This window comes from Bos indicus, chromosome 16 (genome assembly GCF_029378745.1).
Source record: "Bos indicus isolate NIAB-ARS_2022 breed Sahiwal x Tharparkar chromosome 16, NIAB-ARS_B.indTharparkar_mat_pri_1.0, whole genome shotgun sequence".
In the NCBI taxonomy this organism is placed as follows: Eukaryota; Metazoa; Chordata; class Mammalia; order Artiodactyla; family Bovidae; genus Bos; species Bos indicus.
The window spans coordinates 61,016,133-61,036,316 of record NC_091775.1 but is presented as its reverse complement, the minus strand read 5'-3'; the positions used below and the strand labels follow the sequence as shown (position 1 = coordinate 61,036,316).

The window sequence follows — 20,184 nt, the reverse complement described above, 5'->3', positions numbered from 1 at the left end:
AGTTTATCTGCTAGTCAAGTCAGAAAGTTTGGACAGCTTTACAAGCATTACTGCATACCGATGGGTGGGACTAAAACATCTTCAACGAGCTGTTGGATATCTTTCCAATACTGAGATTCAACAGTTTCAGGATGGAATCCACAGGGGTTTCAGTAGTCCAAATGGCTAATTCCAGTGTGTGTGTCTTTAGCTCATCTTTGCAACTAACAACTTTACTACCAATCTTCTAGAATAATTATCTTCTAAAAATATGTTCTGCTTAGAGCAGATCTTCCCTTAACTCATTTGTGAACTAAAAATTTTAGAGGAATCTCTTGAGACTTTTGCTCAACCAGGCAGAACTGAAGATAATTATCTGCACAACTTTAATCCATCAACATCAAGTCCAATGTTTCTGCTCTGCCACATCTCAAAACTTCTGGTGAAAGAAGGTAAGAGAACATCAAGCTGACAGCAATGTTATTCCCTGCTTTATCTGGTCATTTTGGAATGGTTTTCAAGTCCCTCTCCACCACCCCTAGAACCAGAAAACTCCACTAGAAAATTTCTGGGAGAAATTAGGCATCTAATCATTTTATCAAATCTTAATTGAATAAAACTTTACGAGGGCATTCCATTTATTTGCAGAACTACAGCATTTCACTCACACATCCAAAACCCTATTAAAGACAAGTCTCAGAGAATTTTCACAGAAGAGGAATATTATTAACACGAGAATCATGTGAAAGTCAACATACAAACTGGAAGACTGCTGAATGCTCACAGCGCCTTGCCCACAGGTTCATTATACCCTCCTTTATAGAGAGGTGATACAGCTCTGCTCTAAAGTTCCTGGAAAGCTTAACAATAACTTAGGCAACTGAGTTCCTCGAGATCAAGGAGTAGGAAGCAATATTATATGATGGCTAAGCATAGGTCCTAAAGGCAGAACTGCTTGGCTTTGTGGCTCAAATCTACTATGTACATGTGTTAGACTTAGATATTCCTGAGGTCAATTTATATATTCCTGCCTCAGTTTTCATATCTATAAAGTGGAGATAACAACAGTACTTAGCTCATGTAGTTACTGTGAAAATCAAATGAGGTAATACATGTGGTGAAACATTTAGAATAATGCTTGATACTAGTAAGGACTCAGTAGACTTCAACTACCGGATTATTCTTGCTCATCTATATACTTTCTGCATTACCTATCATGTGGTGTCTTGCACAGAGTGAGTAACCAACGTGCTAAAAGAAACAATATCCAAATTTTCCAGCACAAAATTACACTGATCCACGATCTTCATGTGCAAACTTAATAGAGCTATGTCACCTGTTAACGGCAGGTAGTAAAGAGCATTGGCCATAAGAAAAATTAAGAACAGCCATAGTAAAAAAAAGAAAAAAAAAAAAAAAAGGACTCCCCTGGTGGTCCAGTGGTTAGGACTCTACGCTTCCAATGCAGGGGGCTAGGGTTCAGTCCCTGGTTGGGAAATTATGATCCCACATGCTGTGTGGCACAGCCAAAAAAATAAAAAAAGGAATAGCCATACTAAGAGATTTCAGCCTAATGAGAATCTTGTGAGCGATTAGGTTAAGTCACATGTATGGTAGGCAAGGTCTGATAGCTAGCCACTTTACAGGTTACTTGGGAATAAGATGTGGTTGCCTTACCTTCAGTAAGATTGAGCTATAAACTTGGAGCTGGTTTATAGAAGGATTACTTATGTTTAGTTATTTTTAATAAATGAAATGAAGCTTATCCTAAAAATGACTTAGATTCTATCCTCCACTCAATGGGACATCGTCAATATTAAGGAACCTTGACATCTCTAAAATTAAGTACATATGAACTAATAAACTCATCCTCAGGCTCCAAGCCTGTGTGAGTGTAAAGATCAGATTTTCAGTTTAATGTTCACTTGACTCTATGAGTCAAGGAGTACTAATTCTTTTGGCATTATATTTGTTAGGACTCCTACTAGTAATCATATAAGAAAACTGTAAAAGCTTCTACAACTATGAAAATGTTTCAAATTACCTGTAAATCTGTACTACTGTGATATGATTTTTATATACTTGAATTAATCAATAGTAAGTTAAAGATGATTATATCCTAATGATTTTTTTATTCTTTTAGTGTCTGAGAAAATAAGTAAGAAAAGAATGAATCTACGTAATGATGGCATGACCTCTCCTTAAAGAAGCCATAAAAATAAGCTCAGTTTTCAAGATGAACTCAAAATTAAAACTAAAGACAGATTTCTAAAATATTAATATAATTCCATAATGCTTTCTTGGAGCTATAAATGAAATGGTTATAATGCATATCTTAAGAGCAAGTCAATTTAACCTCCCTTGTTCAGGTTTTTTCACTTACATGAATAATAATATCACTTATAAACTGTTGTAACAAATTAGAAAATTTATGTAAAGTGTACAATGTTGGGCATATGGGATTAAGTTGCAAATAAATGTTACTTAAGATTTTTATTATTATCCTCCTATTAAGGTTTGCTAAAAAATTTACAAAACATGTTACTGAAATATCAAGTTGGAAACACTGCTGGCAAAGCTGTTGGAACTGGGGGAATCTGATTCTCTTTATGATTAAAATGCAGATCTATATAACTTCTACACATAATATACATATATTTTAAAGATATAGGCTCTTCAAAAAAAACAAACAAACCCCAAAACGATGAAAATGGGAAAGCAATCAATATAACCCCATCCCTAGCCCTTTTATATCACAAGTCTCTGAATGGTCTAAAGTAAACTTCATAAAATACACTATTAAAGAAAGTTAGAAGAATTTTAAATATATATATAAAAAAATGAGAGTAAAAAAGGATATAAATGAGGTAATGGAAAATGGGAATGTAATTTTGGCTAAAGAAAAAGCTAGGGCTAGCTGCCATTTGGTCAGAGCTCATTTCAGACCTCATTCTCAGGATTCAGAATAAAATGACTGAACATGCTTTATTGCTGTTTTAGAATTCACTATGTAATCCTAGTGAGAAGAATAAGGTAAAGTAATCCATGGTGTGTATTACCTACAAATCAAAGAAAGGAAAATGGAATAAAACTCTTAAAATATTAAAAGCCAGTGACATTTTTTGACCATTAGGCATTTTTGAGATCAGTGCCAAAGACTTTTATACATTTAACCACGTAAAATTCTACCAAAGAGGCAGGGAAAACACCCTCATTAAAACTTTGGACTTTGTCAAAATATCTTTGTAGAAATGTGAATAAAAAGCTACTGTTTTTGAAAATATTTGTACATAGATTAGCAAAAATTTCTAAAACTAATATAAAATTAAAGAACTATATTCTTCTAAGGGATCAAGATAGGTTGAAAACTCCAGAAACATTAAAGAGGATCAGATAAAATCTGAAGGTCCTTGCAAGTTTAGGCGTGCTTCAAACATTGCTGTGATGAGGGCACTGCTATCAAGGCCTGGTAATGTTATGCACCTCTTTCACAGCTTAGGAGATAGGAGAGGTTATTCACAAGGTAATGACATCAACACAGTCCTTGGTATTAAAGAGATGTTAAGTTCCACAAAGGAAGGGTCGAAGTCCACTCTGATCCCTGCTCTCCATCTATCACCAAGAACAGCGCTAAGCAAACACTGGATAGCCAGCGGAACACTGGGAGAAGGTAGGGAGTTGTATACAAAAAATGACACACGAATAAAATTGCTGGAACAATGGGAAGAGCCAGAAAGGGATAATTTAATTAATGAAGTCAACCAGTTAAGTATTAAATATTAAGTGCCCACTTTTATTTGAGATGCTATGAAAACAAAATAGTGCTTGTCAGAGGATAGGGGATGGAAAGGGTACAATTTATATTCTTTATTACAGATGGATATAAGGAAAGCTTTTCTATTCTCACAAAAGGAAAAGAAAAAAAAAGCCCACCAGGCTCCTCTATCCATGGACTTTTCCAGGCAAGAATACTAGAGCAGGTTGGCATTCCTTTCTCCGGGGAATCTTCCCAACCCGGGGATCAAACCCTGCATTGCAGGCAGATTCTTTACTATCTTGAGACATCAGAGAAGCCCAACATAAAGACAGATTTTCTCTTCTCAAAAAAGGGAAAAAAAAGAGAGGGGGGTGAGAGGGGGCTATCTTGAAAATCTAACATACAAAACTGCAAATTAAGTTGGGGGGTGTCTCTATAAGAGACAGAGTTAGGCCATCTTACTTTTCTCTGTAACATTCTGCTTCTACTTGATAGGAAGCAGTGTATAGAACTGCAACAACTTCCTTATTTCCATAGTTTTAAAAACATATGCTTTCCTTCCCAGAAAACATCCTAAGCTGGTTGAGCTACTGCATCTTCCCAAAGTTACATAAATAAAGTAGAAATGAGGCTAGAAAACGCACATGAAAGAATATTTATCATGTTTCATACAACAACTAAATTATTTTTGCACAATGCTCTTTTGCCCTCTCTCCAGCAAAGCAAAACTTCCCATGCCAAATTCTCTAATAAGCCCCTTAAGACTGTTCTCCAATGACAAGAACAAATGAGTGCTGTTAATGATTTTCAGATTTAAAGCAATAATTCTCATATAAAACAATTTTTTCCTTGAAATTTGCCAAACTATTTCTCTCCAGAAAAACTGCATCCTTAGCCTAAGAACTTTTCACTATATCGTCCAGGCTGACTAATTTTTACCTTGAATGCAAACCAACAGAAGAGACAACTTTTCAACAGATGATGAGTTGAAAGCCAAGAAAACATTTTCTACTTTTTATAATTTAATCCACATTGAATTATAAATAAATCTGGCAGTATCAAAGTAAGAGTTTTGTCAGTATATAAGCCTTCATTTTCTGTTTTAAATTTCACAGAGAATGATGGTTGGTTCAGTTCATAATTCATAACATTAATAACACCGTTAGTTTGGATAATGCCTCTTATGTTAAGAGTAGGTGATTAACCTTTACCTTTTCTCTGTACAGTACAGATTCTTTTGGTTGACATATCTGTTCCAAAAGAACCTTCGCAGACACTAAAGGACAAGGGGTGGTTATTCAGTCACTGAGTTGTGTCTGACTCTTTGCAACCCCATGGACTGTAGCCAGCCAGGCTCCTCTATCCATGGGATTTCCCAGGCAGGAATACTGGCATACACTGCCATTTCCTCCTCCAGGGGATCTTCCCGACCCCGGGATCCAACCCTGGTGGTCCACTTGGCAGGTGGATTCTTTACCATGGAGTCATCTGGATAAAGGATAGCATTATGCAAATTCTGTACACTTGAGGAGGGATAGTTAACTAGAAGCTCCTAATATGCACAATGACTATTATCTCTCAAATGTCTTCAGGACAAGTTATCTCCTATCAAATGTACAGCATCTTGTAAATATTGTCATTTTTGGCATCTATCTGCACTAGGCCTAGTTTAATATGAGTGGGGAAAAAATTCTGAAGAAAAGTTAAATTTAAAAACCATGATCCTAATTCATTTTTAATAAGGACAAAATATGAAAAATGTAAATATTAACAGGATATAAACTATTGTAAAATCTTCATTCTTCAACATACTTTAGTACTGAAGATTAGGAATGAGAAAATAAACCAGCTGCATATGATATAAATAAATCAAGCAGTCAAAAAGTTGTATAAAGTTGAAATGCTTCACATTTTCTTAGGAAAAGCATGTTTGTTTTGATAGATGGGATGAATACATTTAATCTCAAAGTGTGCTATAAAATGAAACTGTCACTGCATTAAAAAGGTGATTTTCATGCTGGAAATGAGCTTAACTGCATCACAAGAACTTGTCTGACAAATATTTCACTGTTTCATTTTCCTGTCCCAAGTCTACCAAATGTTTGTGCCAAATGTTCCGCAATCACCTCACAATCTCAGATGCTTCTTCACAGACTGGTATAGGGATGAATAATTACATGGAGAATCCAATGTATAAAATTATGTAGATGCTAAAGTGTATGTTTCGTGTACAGAATACATAATATTCTTGGCAAGAATACACAGAATACTTCTGTACAGAATACTTCTGTACAGAATACAGAATATTCCTGGCAAGAATACACAGAAGAACTATACAAAAAAGATCTTCATGATTCAGACAACCATGATGGTGTGATCACTCACCTAGAGACAGACATTCTGGAATGCAAAGTCAAGTGGGCCTTAGGAAGCATCACTATGAACAAAGCTAGTGGAGGTGATGGAATTCCAGTTGAGCTATTTCAAATCCTAAAAGATGATGCTGTGAAAGTGCTGCACTCAACATGCCAGCAAATTTAGAAAACTCAGCAGGGGCCAAGGGAATGGAAAAGGTCAGTTTTCATTCCAATCCCAAAGAAAGGCAATGCCAAAGAATGCTCAAACTACCACACAATTGCACTCATCTCATACGCTAGCAAAGTAATGTTCAAAATTCTCCAAGCCAGGCTACAACAGTCTGTGAACTGTTAACTTCCATATGTTCAAGCTGGAATTAGAAAAGGCAGAGGAACCAGAGATCAAATCGCCAACATCCACTGGATCATCAAAAAAGCAAGAGAGTTCCAGAAAACCATCTACTTCTCTTTTATTGATTACACCAAAGCCTTTGACTGTGTGGATCACAACAAACTGAAAAATTCTTCAAGAGATGGGAGTACCAGACCACCAGGCCTGCCTCCCGAGAAATCTGTATGCAGGTCAGGAAGCAACAGTTAGAACTGGACATGGAACAACAGACTGGTTCCAAATCAGGAAAGGAGTATGTCAAGGCTGTATATTGTCACCCTGCTTATTTAACTTATATGCAGAGTACATCTTGAGAAACACTGGACTGGATGAAGCACAAGCTGGAATCAAGACTGCTGGGAGAAACATCAATAACCTCAGATATGCACATGACACCACCCTTACAGCAGAAAGCAAATAAGAACTTAAGAGCCTCTTGATGAAACTGGAAGAGGAGAGTGAAAAGTTGGTTTAAAACTCAACATTCAGAAAACTAAGATCATGGCATCCACTTCCATCACTTCGTGGAAAATAGATGGAGAAACAACGGAAACAGTGACAAACTTTATTTTTTGGGGCTCCAAAATCACTGCAGATGGGGGCTGCAGCCATGAAATTAAGAAAAGCTATGACCAACCTAAACAACATATTAAAAAGCAGAGACATTACTTTGCCGACAAAGTTTTCCAGTAGTCATGTATGGATGTGAGGTTGGACTATAAAGGAAGGTGAGCACTGAAGAACTGATGCTTTTGAACTGTGTAGTGTTGGAGAAGACTCTGGAGAGAGTCCTTGGACTGCAACAAGATCTAACCAGTCCATCCTAAAGGAAATCAGTCCTGAATATTCACTGGAAGGACTGATGCTGAAGGTGAAACTCCAATACTTTGGCCACCTGATGCAAAGAGCTGACTCATTGGAAAAGACCCTGATGCTGGGAAAGATTGAAGGCAGGAGGAGAAGTGGACGACAGAGGATGAGATGGTTGGATGGCATCACCAACTCCATGGATCTGAGTTTGAGCAAGCTTTGAGAGTTGGTGATGAACAGGGAAGCCTGGTATGCTGCAGTCCATGGAGTCTCAAAGAGTCGGACATGACTGAGCAACTGAATTGAACTAGACTGAAAGTGTATGTTTTCTATTTTTAGCATAAGTTTTTGCCATTCCCCTTCACCCTTTGGCTTCTAATGGGGTTTTTCCAGTGGTTCAGGTGGTAAACAATCTGCCTGCAATGCAGGAGACCCAGGTCCAATCCCCAGGTCCAGAAGATCTCCTTGAGGAGGGCATTGCAGCCTACTCCAGTATTCTTGCCTGGAGAATTCCACAGACAGAGGAGCCTGGTGGCTACAGTCCATATAGTTGTGAAGAGTCGGACACGACTAAGCAACTAACACTTTCACTTTGGCTTCTAATTCTTGATAACCCTCACAAACATGCATCTTGCTTAACAGAGGGTCGCAAAGAGTCGGACACGACTGAGCAACTGAACTGAACTAAACTAACAGATGGTATGAGAAGTAGGGGAGGAGGAGAAATTCAGTAAAGCCAAAAACAAAGAACAGAAAACCCGCCAAGTGTTGAGGGTGGTGAAGCAGTGTAGATAATGCAACACTGTGATCACTAGGTCACTAAGCTAGGAGATAAGATGGGGATCAGGTATAGGAAAAGGGGGAAAATGATGAATATACTTCTGAACATGCTAAATTAAGAGTTACCAATAGATATCTCATTCAATCAGTATCTGAGTACCTAAAATGTTACTAGGCCACAAGAATTAGGAATTACTAGGCCACAAAGCCAATTGAATATATAGGTCCAATCTGAGATTTGGCAGTCATCAGGTGATATATGGGAAAAAGCTGAATGAGACCATTTTAAGTGTGTGTATGGAATAAATGGAAAGGACTGAGACCTTTAAAAGAACAGATTTGAGAGAAAGGCAGAGAAAGAGGAGTCAAAAAAACAAAAGCCATAAATTAGAAGGTAAATCAAGAGAGACTGGTGCTACTGGTGGAGAATTGCAGTAAGGAAGATTCTGGGTCATGAGAATATATAAAGTGAAAAGTAACTGAAAAGAGGAGTTAATGCAGACCAAATTGAAGACACAGGAAAGATTATGGTTTTATTATTTTCTCCAAACTAACTTCTATACCTCAGTGTTTTCTTCATTTGCCTTAACCCACAGGAAAAAATACTCCATTTCAGGTATCAGAGTTGGGAGAAAACAGGTATATTTTCTAAAGGAAAACTTGTCCAGATTCCACTATTTCAATGATTTCCCACCACACCCTCATAGGTATATAAGAGTGTGCTGAAGTGCACAGGCACAGACAAGTTCAAACCCTCTACTGAAGTTTCTATGTGGATAAATATAAAACAAAGACCCCTGAACTAGACATCACAGCACAAGGATTTATGTTATTCTGTCCTCTTTAATAGAAAATAATCTTAGTCTCCTTTGCTAAAAAAAAAAAATTATGAAATTTGCAAAAAATATTTATTTCAATGAGAAAAAACACAATTGTGGAATCAGTAAATTTTAGAATAAGAGTTTAGCAGCTCTAATTGGAAGGATGTTAGGTCAGAACCTCAGAACTGTCATTAACTAGGTTTTAGGATTCTGAATCAGCTCTTCTACCTTTCTGGACTTTGGTTTTCTCAAGTGTAGTATAAGTGATTTATATAGAAGAGATCACTGTCGTCCCACCCAGCCTCAAGAAAAACATGTGTGCTACTTCTAGGTAAAGAAAACAAGGCTTAAAGAAGACAATTCAATGACTTGAAAAATGAATATCATAGAGCCATTTTGGAATTTACAGTTCCCAATTCTCAGTCTGCAATTTGGGAGACCTGGGTTCAATCTCTAGGTTGGGAAGATCCCCTGGAGAAGGGAACGGCGACCCACTCCAGTATCCTTGCTTAGAGAACTTCATGAACAGAGCCTGGCAGACTATAGTTCATGAGGTCACAAAGAGTTGGACACAACTGAGTGACATGAATTCAAAAAATTCTGTCTAATGTTCTTTATGTTATGAAAAGTTTATGTTTTTATGGAGTATGAAGATATTGATGACTTTAAAAAGTCCTCTATTCTTCCTTTCCCCACTTTTAAGAATGTCAAAGCCAAGGTAATGGTAGAAAGTAGAACGTATGCAGAATGCCTTTCCTAATATCAGCTTAGAGCCTGAGTTATGTTTACGATGGCCCTGAACCATGTATCAAAGAAACAGACAAACAGTACGTGGCCACTGCACAATGCACAGGAGTGCTCTGCCTTCAACACAGGATGTGCAACATTTCCTATTCCCACTGGACTCTGAGAATGTCCCACAATGATATGATGAGTTGAGATCTCTGACAAACTAAGGTGATGCTCTAGAGCAGCTGAAGGACAGTGCATCAGCTGTCTCTGCCCTGCTTTGAGTTCTGGTACTATACTGGTACTTTGTGTTCAGTGGTACTATAAAGACTTCAAAGATGACACTGTAGAGTCTCCTAAACAAGGAACAGGTTTTTCCATGATTTTCAGAAACAGTTATGATAAAATCCAGTATGAGTAGTTACATAAAAGACAGAGTGGAAATAGGAGGTAAAAGGGGATACCGGGAAAAAACAAATGTTATCTTTTGATTACTCTCTACATAGGATCAAGTCAATTTATTTTAATGCATATACTAGGTATACATAATATAATGCATATACTAGGTATACATAATATATTTTCTGTATTTAAATTCACATATACATTAAAAAGGTATAGTTTCAGTCATTTTTTTATTCAAACACCTAATAAACAATTACTATTCATATTTTGGTGAACATCTTACGTTATTGGTTTAATGCTTCTTGGAATTCATCAACACTGTAAAATATACAATAAAGAGATACACGCTATGTGTAATAATATGTAAAATACAGATTTGTCTCAGCACTGAGCTAAATTTCCACAGCTAAACAGCTAATTTCTTCCAGAAAAACAATAACACCTTCATTGAGACTGTTTTTCATAATTCACTGTTAAAATACCTGCCAACAATATAAACTAAGAACTCATGATGTTGACAATAAATTCATTGTATCTTTTGATCAATTTCTTAAGTAAATGTTAAATATTTTCACAGCATTAAACTTCACTGCAAACTACTAGTTCATTCTTTTAAAGCATTACTAAAATAGGAAAAATGTATGGCTTTACCATATGCTTCATTTCTAAGAAAAAATGAAAATACATTCCAGGTAGTAAGGTAACACATTCCTCTAGACAATTTTTTCAACTTAAGAATCCTTTAATTTCTTTAAAGGACACACAAACTTTTAAAATACATTGAATTTTTTATAAACTATTGATTAAAGCAAAGCAACAACTAGGCATAATGAATATACAGTGACATAACTCACCTAAATAGGGAATGCAGGGTGTCATCTTTAAGCTACTTATATAGTCTCTGAGTCTTTTGTAATTATCTTCTTTACTCATTACATATTCTAGTTTTTCAAAGGTAGTTTTGTCTTTTCGACTTAATAACTATAAGACAAACAGAAAAGCCCAAGTTATTTCTGTATCCAATTTTATTAAAGACTTAAAAGTTAGAATTACTATAAATTTGAATTTTAATTTCAAAGTTTTATTTTCTTTAATTATATTTTGGTAGTATGTAAATAAAACAAAATCAGACATGTTTATTAATATAATAAACCCATATTCATTATTTATAAAATACAATATACTTTGTATGTATGTAAAATAATTAACTTACTAAGTAGTAAATTATAATACATTATTTCTCATCTTTACTATTTTAAATGGTTAAACAATTTTTATTATTCATTTTCCTAATTTAAAATAATTATATATTCATATTCACCTCAAAGGCCCAAATATTTTCATGACTTGTCCCCTGCCCCCTCAAAGATAGTTAATTATGTAAATAAGCATTAGGAAATAAATACTGAATTTCATAATTTAAGTAATAATTTTTCTTGATGACTCTAACCATACCTAGTTCTTCCAGTACTATAAAACTACAATTTACATGTTTGGATTTCTGACATTTTTTTCCTTGATCCCTTTGATCAGTGCTGTATTATATACAGTTGAACAATCAACTGCAGCTGTTTTAGGAGGCTTGAGGAGTAGATCTGTAGTGCGTGCCCTTTGAGAAAAATGGAGATATCAAGGGGAATAAAAGAAAAGCAAGGACAGTCATCCGAAATAATATTAACTAAAAGATTCAGAAAATACATGTTTTTAAGTATTTCAAAGACTTTGGAAAAAAAAATCTCTTCTTTAAATATGTGAAGTTACTATTTCATTATGTTGTAATTTCACTTTATGTCATAAAATATTTGTTATTTTATAGCAGGCAAAACACTTCCACCTATAAAATTCTCATCTAATTCTCCTACGAGGTTAAGAGAAAAGTCAAGAGGACTAATTTAAAGATGAGGTGACTGAGACCCCAAGGAGAAGCAGAACACACCAATACTCGTCAGTCATCATTCACAAAGACTAGGTCCTGCTTTTATGGGTCTCAGTCTGGTCCTGGAGACAGAGTATTCTAACATCTAATCCACTACTCTTTTTAATATTACAAGTAATATAGTTGGGATTGATGCTGTAATCTATTTTTCACAGGCTCCAAGATAACAGATTATCTTTAGATAATCTCTAAAACAAAAACAAAAACAAAAAAACTGTCTAACCAGCATCCCTGAATGTTTTAGATGGGTTTTCCTGCAAACACTGGTTTCACGACTTTCTGTGGCCCAGTTTCAATACACTTGATTAGAACTTTCAAGATTTGGTGCAACTCTCCACTTCGATCTATAAATCCAAACATTCTTTTCTCTCCCACATAACAAAGTATTTGAATATGCAAAATATACTGCATGACACAGCAAGGATAACAAGAAATCTTTTTTTTTTTTCCCAAAGTCAATCATTCCAGAACTCTGGTACAATATCTGGAGAAACAAATTACTTGGAACTCATAGCTGATTTTGACATATCTGAAACACAAAACTAAAGAAGCATGGAGTCTGATATGTATAAAAATAACACATTTTGCAATTTTCATAACAAATCAATAGTCAGAATGAAAGGATTCAATTTGGGGTGGGATAGCAGAGACTTGTTTTCAGAGGACTATTTTTAAAAGCTGTGGTAAAATATACATAATATTTACCATTTTAACCAGTGTTAAGTGTATAGTTTAGTGGCAGTAAGTTCATTCACATTATCCATCAATCATTGCAATTATCCATGGCTAGTACTCTTTCCATCTTCCCGGAAATTCTGTAACCATTAAACAGAACTCCTCATTTCTTGCTCCTCTCAGCCCTGGGAACCACCTTTTACTCTGTCTGAATGATTGACTACTCTTGGCACCTCATATAAATGGAATCATTCACTATTTGTCTTACTGTGTCTAGCTTATTTCACTGAGCATATCATCATCAAGGTTTATCCAAGGTGCAGCTTGTGTCAGAATTTCAGTCCTTTTTAAGGATGTATAATACTTCATTGTATGTTTACACCACATTTTGTACATTCATCCATCTGTTCGTGGACATTTGGATAGTTCATACCTATTGGTTATTGTTAATAATGATGCTTTTTTATACACTGGTATAAAAATGCCTGTTTGAGTCCCAATCTTATGATTCTTTTGGGTATATACTCAGAAGTGGAGTTGATAGATAAATGGTAACTCAATGTAATTCTAATTTTTTGAGGATATATCTTATTATTTCTAATCTTTTTTGACTATGCTAAAATTTTTATGTTGAGTAGAAACAGTGAAAATGAGCATACTTTTGCTTGATGTTAAAGATAATGTTTCTAATATTTCCCCCATTTGTGATGTTGTTTTTTGGTACATTCCTTGTATTTGAGGGCACCAGGATTTTCCACCATACTACCCTTTCACTGTTCATTATTTCTTTCCTTTTACTTAGGTTAGATTCCTCATCTATCACAACTTTTATATTTACCTACTTTATCTCTTGTACTATCCTTGACCCCTCTGTGGTACAAACACGCCTAAAAAAATTCCAACTGGTTAAATACAATTAATTCTCAGCACTTCTTCATGGTAACGCTGAACACTAAGTTTCACTCTAAGTTCATGACCAAAAATCTCAAGTGGACCTTCCTAAGACCTACTGCTAAGTCGCTTCAGTCATGTCTGACTCTGTGCGACCCCCGAGACGGCAGCCCGCCAGGCTCCCCCGTCCCTGGGATTCTCCAGGCAAGTACACTGGAGTGGGTTGCCATTTCCTTCTCCAATGCATGAAAGTGAAAAGTGAAAGTGAAGTCGCTCAGTCATGTCTGACTTTTAGCGACCCCATGGACTGCAGCCCACCAGGCTCCTCCGTCCATGGAGGTAAGAGTACTGGAGTGGGGTGCCATTGCCTTCTCCACCTAAGACCTACATGTTTCCCTAATTAATTCACTCTCACAGTCCCCTTGATGACTTTAATCCTTTCCTTTCTCTTCAAACCTCCAATACCTCTCCCACTGTCAATTAATGACCTTGCTTCTTATGTCTTATGAAACAGAATTCTGCAGAATCCCACTACCAAATCTACCAACATACCTGTGTTTGTAACCAAATGCACCCCCTTCTCTCTTGTTAAAACGGAGACACTGTTCCTGCCCCACTGGAGTACTGGACCTTATCTCCTCTGGGCTAATCTATGGTATCACAGCCTTGACTTCTTGTTCACCTCCTCATTTTATTAGATCACTGTACTACCACTCAAGCATACTGTCACGGATCTCATCTTTAAAATCAAAGCAAAACACCACAAATCTTTAATCTCACATTTCTTCTAGTTACCGCTGGCCCTCACCTCAGTACTTCACAACAAAATTCCTCAAAGGCATTCTCTATTCTTACTGTCCCATTTTTTCCTTCACTATTCTCTCAAATCTAATCATTCCAACATCTTTGGCAAGGTCATCAATCCTTTTCAATTGCCAGGTCCAACTGCAACTGGGTCTAATCACTTATCAGAAATTCTTACCACATATCACAGAAAAGCATGAGGGAAGTATTTTACATCTCATTTACTCGGTTTTATTTTTCTACAGAGCATTCATCATTATTTATGATATATCATTTATATATTTACAGCTTATCTTTTCCCAGTAGAATGTTAGCTCTATATGAACAGGACTTTGTCTATATCATCCACTATGCACGTCAAACAATTAGTACCTAGCAAAACTGCGGAATATTTTCAAGTTTAACATGAACACCAAAAATTTTATTCAGATTAATAATGGAGCTGTTACTAAATTTAAACAAAACTATTTTTGATGCAAGACATGAGACAGAGACAATGAAAATAACTTCAAGGAAACAAAATTAACTTGAGGGAAATGTATCTCATTTCTAAACCACAATATAAACCAGAGTACAATTTCTTTTCCCTAAAACTTCAAAGATGGAATTCATGACTGTATATTTATAATCACTTCCATTCCCTCATTAAATTAAAGTTTTAATAAAAGAGAATTAGGTCATCATTATTAAAAATAATTTTTAGAGTAGGAAAACTGTTCACTCAGGTGTTTCTAAAATACAAATGAAATATAAACAAGATCATAAGCTCTTCCATACTAATGTTTTTCCAGTATGAGAAACATCTGTCTCTTCAGACACTATGAAAAGTGAGAACAGCAGGCTAATTAAACACAAAGTTATATTTTAGTAAGTAAAAAACTGTGATAAAGTTAGTCAAGTCTTTATTCCAGGACAGTAAGAACACACTAACCCTCTGCACAAAATGTAGTAAACAAAACCATTCCTCTTTAACATTAAAGAACAGTATTAATATGAACAGATTTAACTGAATCTAAAGTTTCAGTTCTATAAAACCTAAATGAAAAATACCCAGCAAGCTTGAGGCCAGTATCACATTGATCAACCATAAAAATACACAAATGTGCAAAAGTAAAACCTCACACTCTGACCCTGTTAAACAGAACCAAGTATGATTAGCATAATATCACAATGTGCAGAAACACTGCCTACTTCCCTGTTAGCTATCAGATTTTCCTTTATTCCTAAGTAAAAAACCCAAGAGTTTACTGAGTAAAAATATTGTAATGGAAATCTGAATCAGTAAATTTGGGGGGCAACTTACAATTTATATCTTTCTCAAATTTTCCAAAAGCATAATCTTTACATGATTAATGCAATTTATTTTCACATTTACAGTTTCCCATCAGTAAACTTGAAATTCTATATTGTCAAAGATGTTTTAAAAAGTTCTACAAAGATGATTTCCTAAAGAGCAGAAACCAAGCACCAAGTTGGTTTTAGCTCAAAATACTTAACAAGCCTCATGAAATACTTATTTAAGGGGAGAGGAAAAAATGTAGGTTTCAAAGAACAGAGTACAAACTAAAAAATCCTTATCTATTATCATAATATTAACTTTACTAAGAACTACAAAAGGAACTAAAACATCTTCACTTCCAACAGGCAGTCTAACCTATCATTAACTAAGGAAGATTACTCACCGCCCATGTTTTAGTCAACCTGAAAATTGGGGCACTCTGTAAGCCAGAAACCACCGCCATAAGTGCATGAAGGTTATTCAGCTCATACAACTTCTGGAAGATTTAGAAAAAGGGGGAGGAGAGATGAAAAATAAATAGCATGAATACAAGACAACTTGAAGACAAATACAGTTTAGGCAACTGGTGGTTCTTATAGCATACTTATTACCCTCATTGTTGAGATTTGTTTTTGGGGTATCCACTGTGTTTACAGTAAGCTGATTTTTGGCCCACACAGAACTCCCTCCTAGCTCTGGGAATACATCTACCTCCAGTTGTCTAATACATTAAGAAAACCAAAGTTATGGCTCAGTATCAAAGTTATCTGGTATGCATCCTTGTTTCTAGTAGGCAGTTTCCTTTCTTATACTGAACTATTACTAGTTCTGCCTTATGATCCAAGTTCAAAGAAAGGCCCGCACCCAGGATCTTGATTTGTGTCCTACTCAGGTGCCCCTGCCTCCTAGGAGAAGGCAATGGCATCCCACTGCAGTACTCTTGCCTGGAAAATCCCATGGATAGAGGAGCCTGGTAGGCTGCAGTCCATGGGGTCGCTAAGAGTTGGACACGACTGAGGGACTTCCCTTTCACTTTTCACTTTCATGCATTGGAGAAGGAAATGGCAACCCACTCCATTGTTCTTGCCTGGAGAATCCCAGGGACGGGGGAGCCTGGTGGGCTTCCGTCTATGGGGTCGCACAGAGTCGGACATGACTGAAGCGACTTCGCAGCAGCAGTAGCAGCAGGCTCACTAACGGGAGAAGGAAATGGCAACCTGCTCCAGTATTCTTGCCTGGAGAATCCTATGGACAGAGGAGCCTGGAGGGCTGCTGTCCTTAGGGTCGCACAGAGTTGGACACAACTGAAGCGACTTAGCAGCAGCAGCAGCAGCAGAAGGACCCCTAACATTCCAGGGCTAGGGTTCAAGCTTGCTTTTCACAGCCCTCCTCAATTTCTGGCTTCCTCCCACCTGAATCCCCATCCCTTTTTTCCTTGTTCATGCTGGGACATCTATCTGCTTCCCAACACTAGACGTTGCTTTTTCTAGCCTCCATGCAGAAGAATCCCATATGATGCTGTGCACGCATGCTAATGCTAGGTTCCATCACTTTACCAAGAGATCATCTACTTTTGTCAAATTATTGCTAATTGCTCAGATTTCTCCAAACTATCAGATGTTTACACCTCAAAGGTCTTAGCATGTAAAACTGTCCTTAATTATTAAGAAACTCCAAGACAAAAATTGCCTGTTTTGAATATGAGAACCAAGGAAAGGCGAGGGGTTCTATTCTTTTGATGAACTCTAATACCACCTTAATTCTGGTCTGAAAGAACTCCTATAAAATTTCAAGAAATATGAACTCAAGTTTAAAAAAATAAAAAAGGGAAAGGGAAAAACACAAGGACTCTTTCTGCCATCTTTCTGTGCCACCATAATGGGGTGCATGAATGTCTTGGCTGATGCTCTCTAGAGTATCAACAATGCCGAAAAGAGAGGCAAAAGCCAGGTACTTATTAGGCTGTGCTCCAAAGTCATCATCAGGTTTCTAACTGCGATGATGAAGCATGCTTACATTAGTGCATTTGAAATCACTGATGATCACAGGGCTGAGAAAATTGTTGTGAACCTCACAGGCAGGCTCAGTAAGTGTGGAGGGATGGGCCCCATATTTGATGTGTGACTCAAGATCTATTACTAGAAAAATGGCAGAACAACCTGCTCCCATCCCATCAGTTTGGTTTTATTGCACTGACAACCTCAGCTGTCATCATGGACCAGGAAGAAGCAAGACAAAAACACATAGGAGAGAAAATCCTTGGATTCTTTTTCTTTTTCTAGGGATGTAGATTCATAAAAACTAGGGATGCAAATTCATACAAACAAAATGCCTCAGAGGAAAAATAAGAAAAAGAAAATGAAACAAGAATTCACAAATGGAGAACAACATCAGGTACTGGCTGATGAAAGCTATTGGTCTTACTGTCATTTCTTTGAAGGTAATTTGTCTTCTCTCTCTATATTTCTAGTATTTTAACCTGCAGCTGAGCACCAAGAGATTCACACAAGAATGCTGTATAAGTAGTGGTATTGATAACAGCAAAAATCCAGAAACTCCTTCCTAAGTCTCTAGCTTGTCTACTGGCCCTACGGACTCAAATTTGCCAGCCTCTCCCCAACTCAATCACATGAGATAATTTCTTAAACCTTTTTATACATGTTATACATTTACATGTGTGGGTGTTTTCTGACTCTATAGAACCTAACTGAAAACATCTACTAAAAGAAGAGAAAGACTTGCCTGTTTTATAAGAAACAAAATAGAAGGCAGAGTCCCCAGTGGGATTGAAGACACAGTAATGGACAAAAAAATTATGAATTTAGACCTTGGGGTAAAAGTAAGCACTATCAGAAATAACTCAAAGTATGAGTCTGAACAGGAATTAAATGATTATTTGATGAGAATAATGACAGGTTTAATGGATGTGGTGGTTTTGAGTGGAACATTCATAAAAAAAAGAAAAAAACTAACAAAAACACCAGAAAACAATAATGAAAATTCAGGATCTATGGAGAAAAGACATGGATTCTACTAGCTAAAATCCAATCTTTAACATATCACAAAGAATGTTTTTTAAAATTTTATGACACTTCTGAAAAAATAACAACTTTTAAGAAGGCTAGCTCTGCCACCTAGTGCCACAGAATGCTGGAATACAACTGCTCCCAGATGCTCAAGGAAGCCATGGAACAGTTAGGACTCAACAACGATTACAATACTTTACAACTGTAAAAATCGTATCCTCAATTTATCCCATCTTCCTTCATTCACAGGTGAGATAAGTTATGTATTTATTATTAGAATAATGAATGTGGCTACCATTATACCTCTTTTCAGTCAACTTGACATAAATCTGGAGTTGTTACAAATTTTAGCAAAATTCTGTAACCTCTTGTGGAATGTCCTATTCCATCTTCCTCTGTAAATTTTAACTGTCTTTGAAATCCATGTTCTATTTCTCCTGCTGCATCTATTATCTATGTTACTCAATATATTTGGTTAACACCCTCATTTATACTGTTCTTTTAAAATTAAGTCTTATTCTCCACATGGTTGGCAGAATAATCTATATGAAAGACAAATAACTGATATGTATTTCTCTACTTAATCCTGCAAGGCTTTTTTAGTCACCTGCAGAATATACCAAAATATTTTATAAATATTAAACTTCATCATAATCTGACCTCTGCCCAAATACAAATCAGCTTCTCTGAGAAAGAGAGGGAAAGTATAAAAGAAAGGGGAGGAAGATAGGAGGAATAGAAGAAAAGGCAAAGGAAACAGACATGCAATTTAAAAAATTAACTTAGGTTAATCAGTAGACCTTATTTTCCAGCGTCAATAAATAGTGACTATAGTCACACAGGCAAATACTTACTCACAAGCATTCGTAAATGACTGAATTAAAAACAGAAGCACAAGTTTATCTTACCTTAGCAGTTTTAATATAGTGGCTCAAAACTTCTGCTCTAATTTTTAATGTTTGAGCATGAAGAATCTCTCTAACAACCCAAAAGCTTACCTGCAAATAAAAAATAAAAATAGGTGAATGGTAAGATTCTTTACTTACAGGATCAAAGAATGACAAGAGCTACTTGATGAACCACTGAGAATTGTGTGAAAATACTTTCTCTTGCCCCTGACTCACCACCAGGACATAACTCTTCAAATGCTGCACATACTTCATACACATATATAGACAGACAGATATAGACATGAGTATTTGTTTGTGTGTGAGTCCCTGTCACTAAGTCATGTCCAGCTCTCTGTGACTGTAGCCCACCAGGCTCCTTTGTCCATAGGATTTCCCAGTCAAGACTACTGGCGTGGGTTGCCACTTCCTTCTCCAGGGGATCTTGCCAATCTAGGGATCGAACCCACGTCTCTTGCATTGGCAGGCATATTCTTCACCGCTGAGCCATCAGGGAAACATATATACACATTCGTACAGACACATAAACACATCATAATGATTTTTCATCTATAAAAGCGAATGTAAAATTTGAAGGAAAAGAGAAAGCAATAAAACCAGAATGATGCAACAAGAACAGTATACAAGTGTTTTTTG

General features: G+C 36.3%; 1 protein-coding gene and 1 pseudogene across 6 annotated transcripts in view; one reads left to right on the top strand and one right to left on the bottom strand.

Annotated features, from left to right (window-relative positions):
- RALGPS2 (Ral GEF with PH domain and SH3 binding motif 2) overlaps positions 1 to 20,184 on the bottom strand; it is a 167,074-nt gene that overhangs the window by 67,950 nt on the left and 78,940 nt on the right. For all 6 annotated transcript variants that reach the window (XM_070768509.1, XM_019976324.2, XM_019976326.2 and 3 more), the window contains exons 6-8: positions 19,549 to 19,638; positions 16,018 to 16,110; positions 10,884 to 11,010 (exon numbers count right to left, since the gene is read on the bottom strand). In XM_070768509.1, the coding sequence (XP_070624610.1) occupies positions 10,884 to 11,010; positions 16,018 to 16,110; positions 19,549 to 19,638 (310 nt within the window). The remainder of the gene's footprint in view (positions 1 to 10,883; positions 11,011 to 16,017; positions 16,111 to 19,548; positions 19,639 to 20,184) is intronic.
- Positions 17,490 to 17,896, top strand: LOC109570399 (small ribosomal subunit protein uS8-like; annotated as a pseudogene).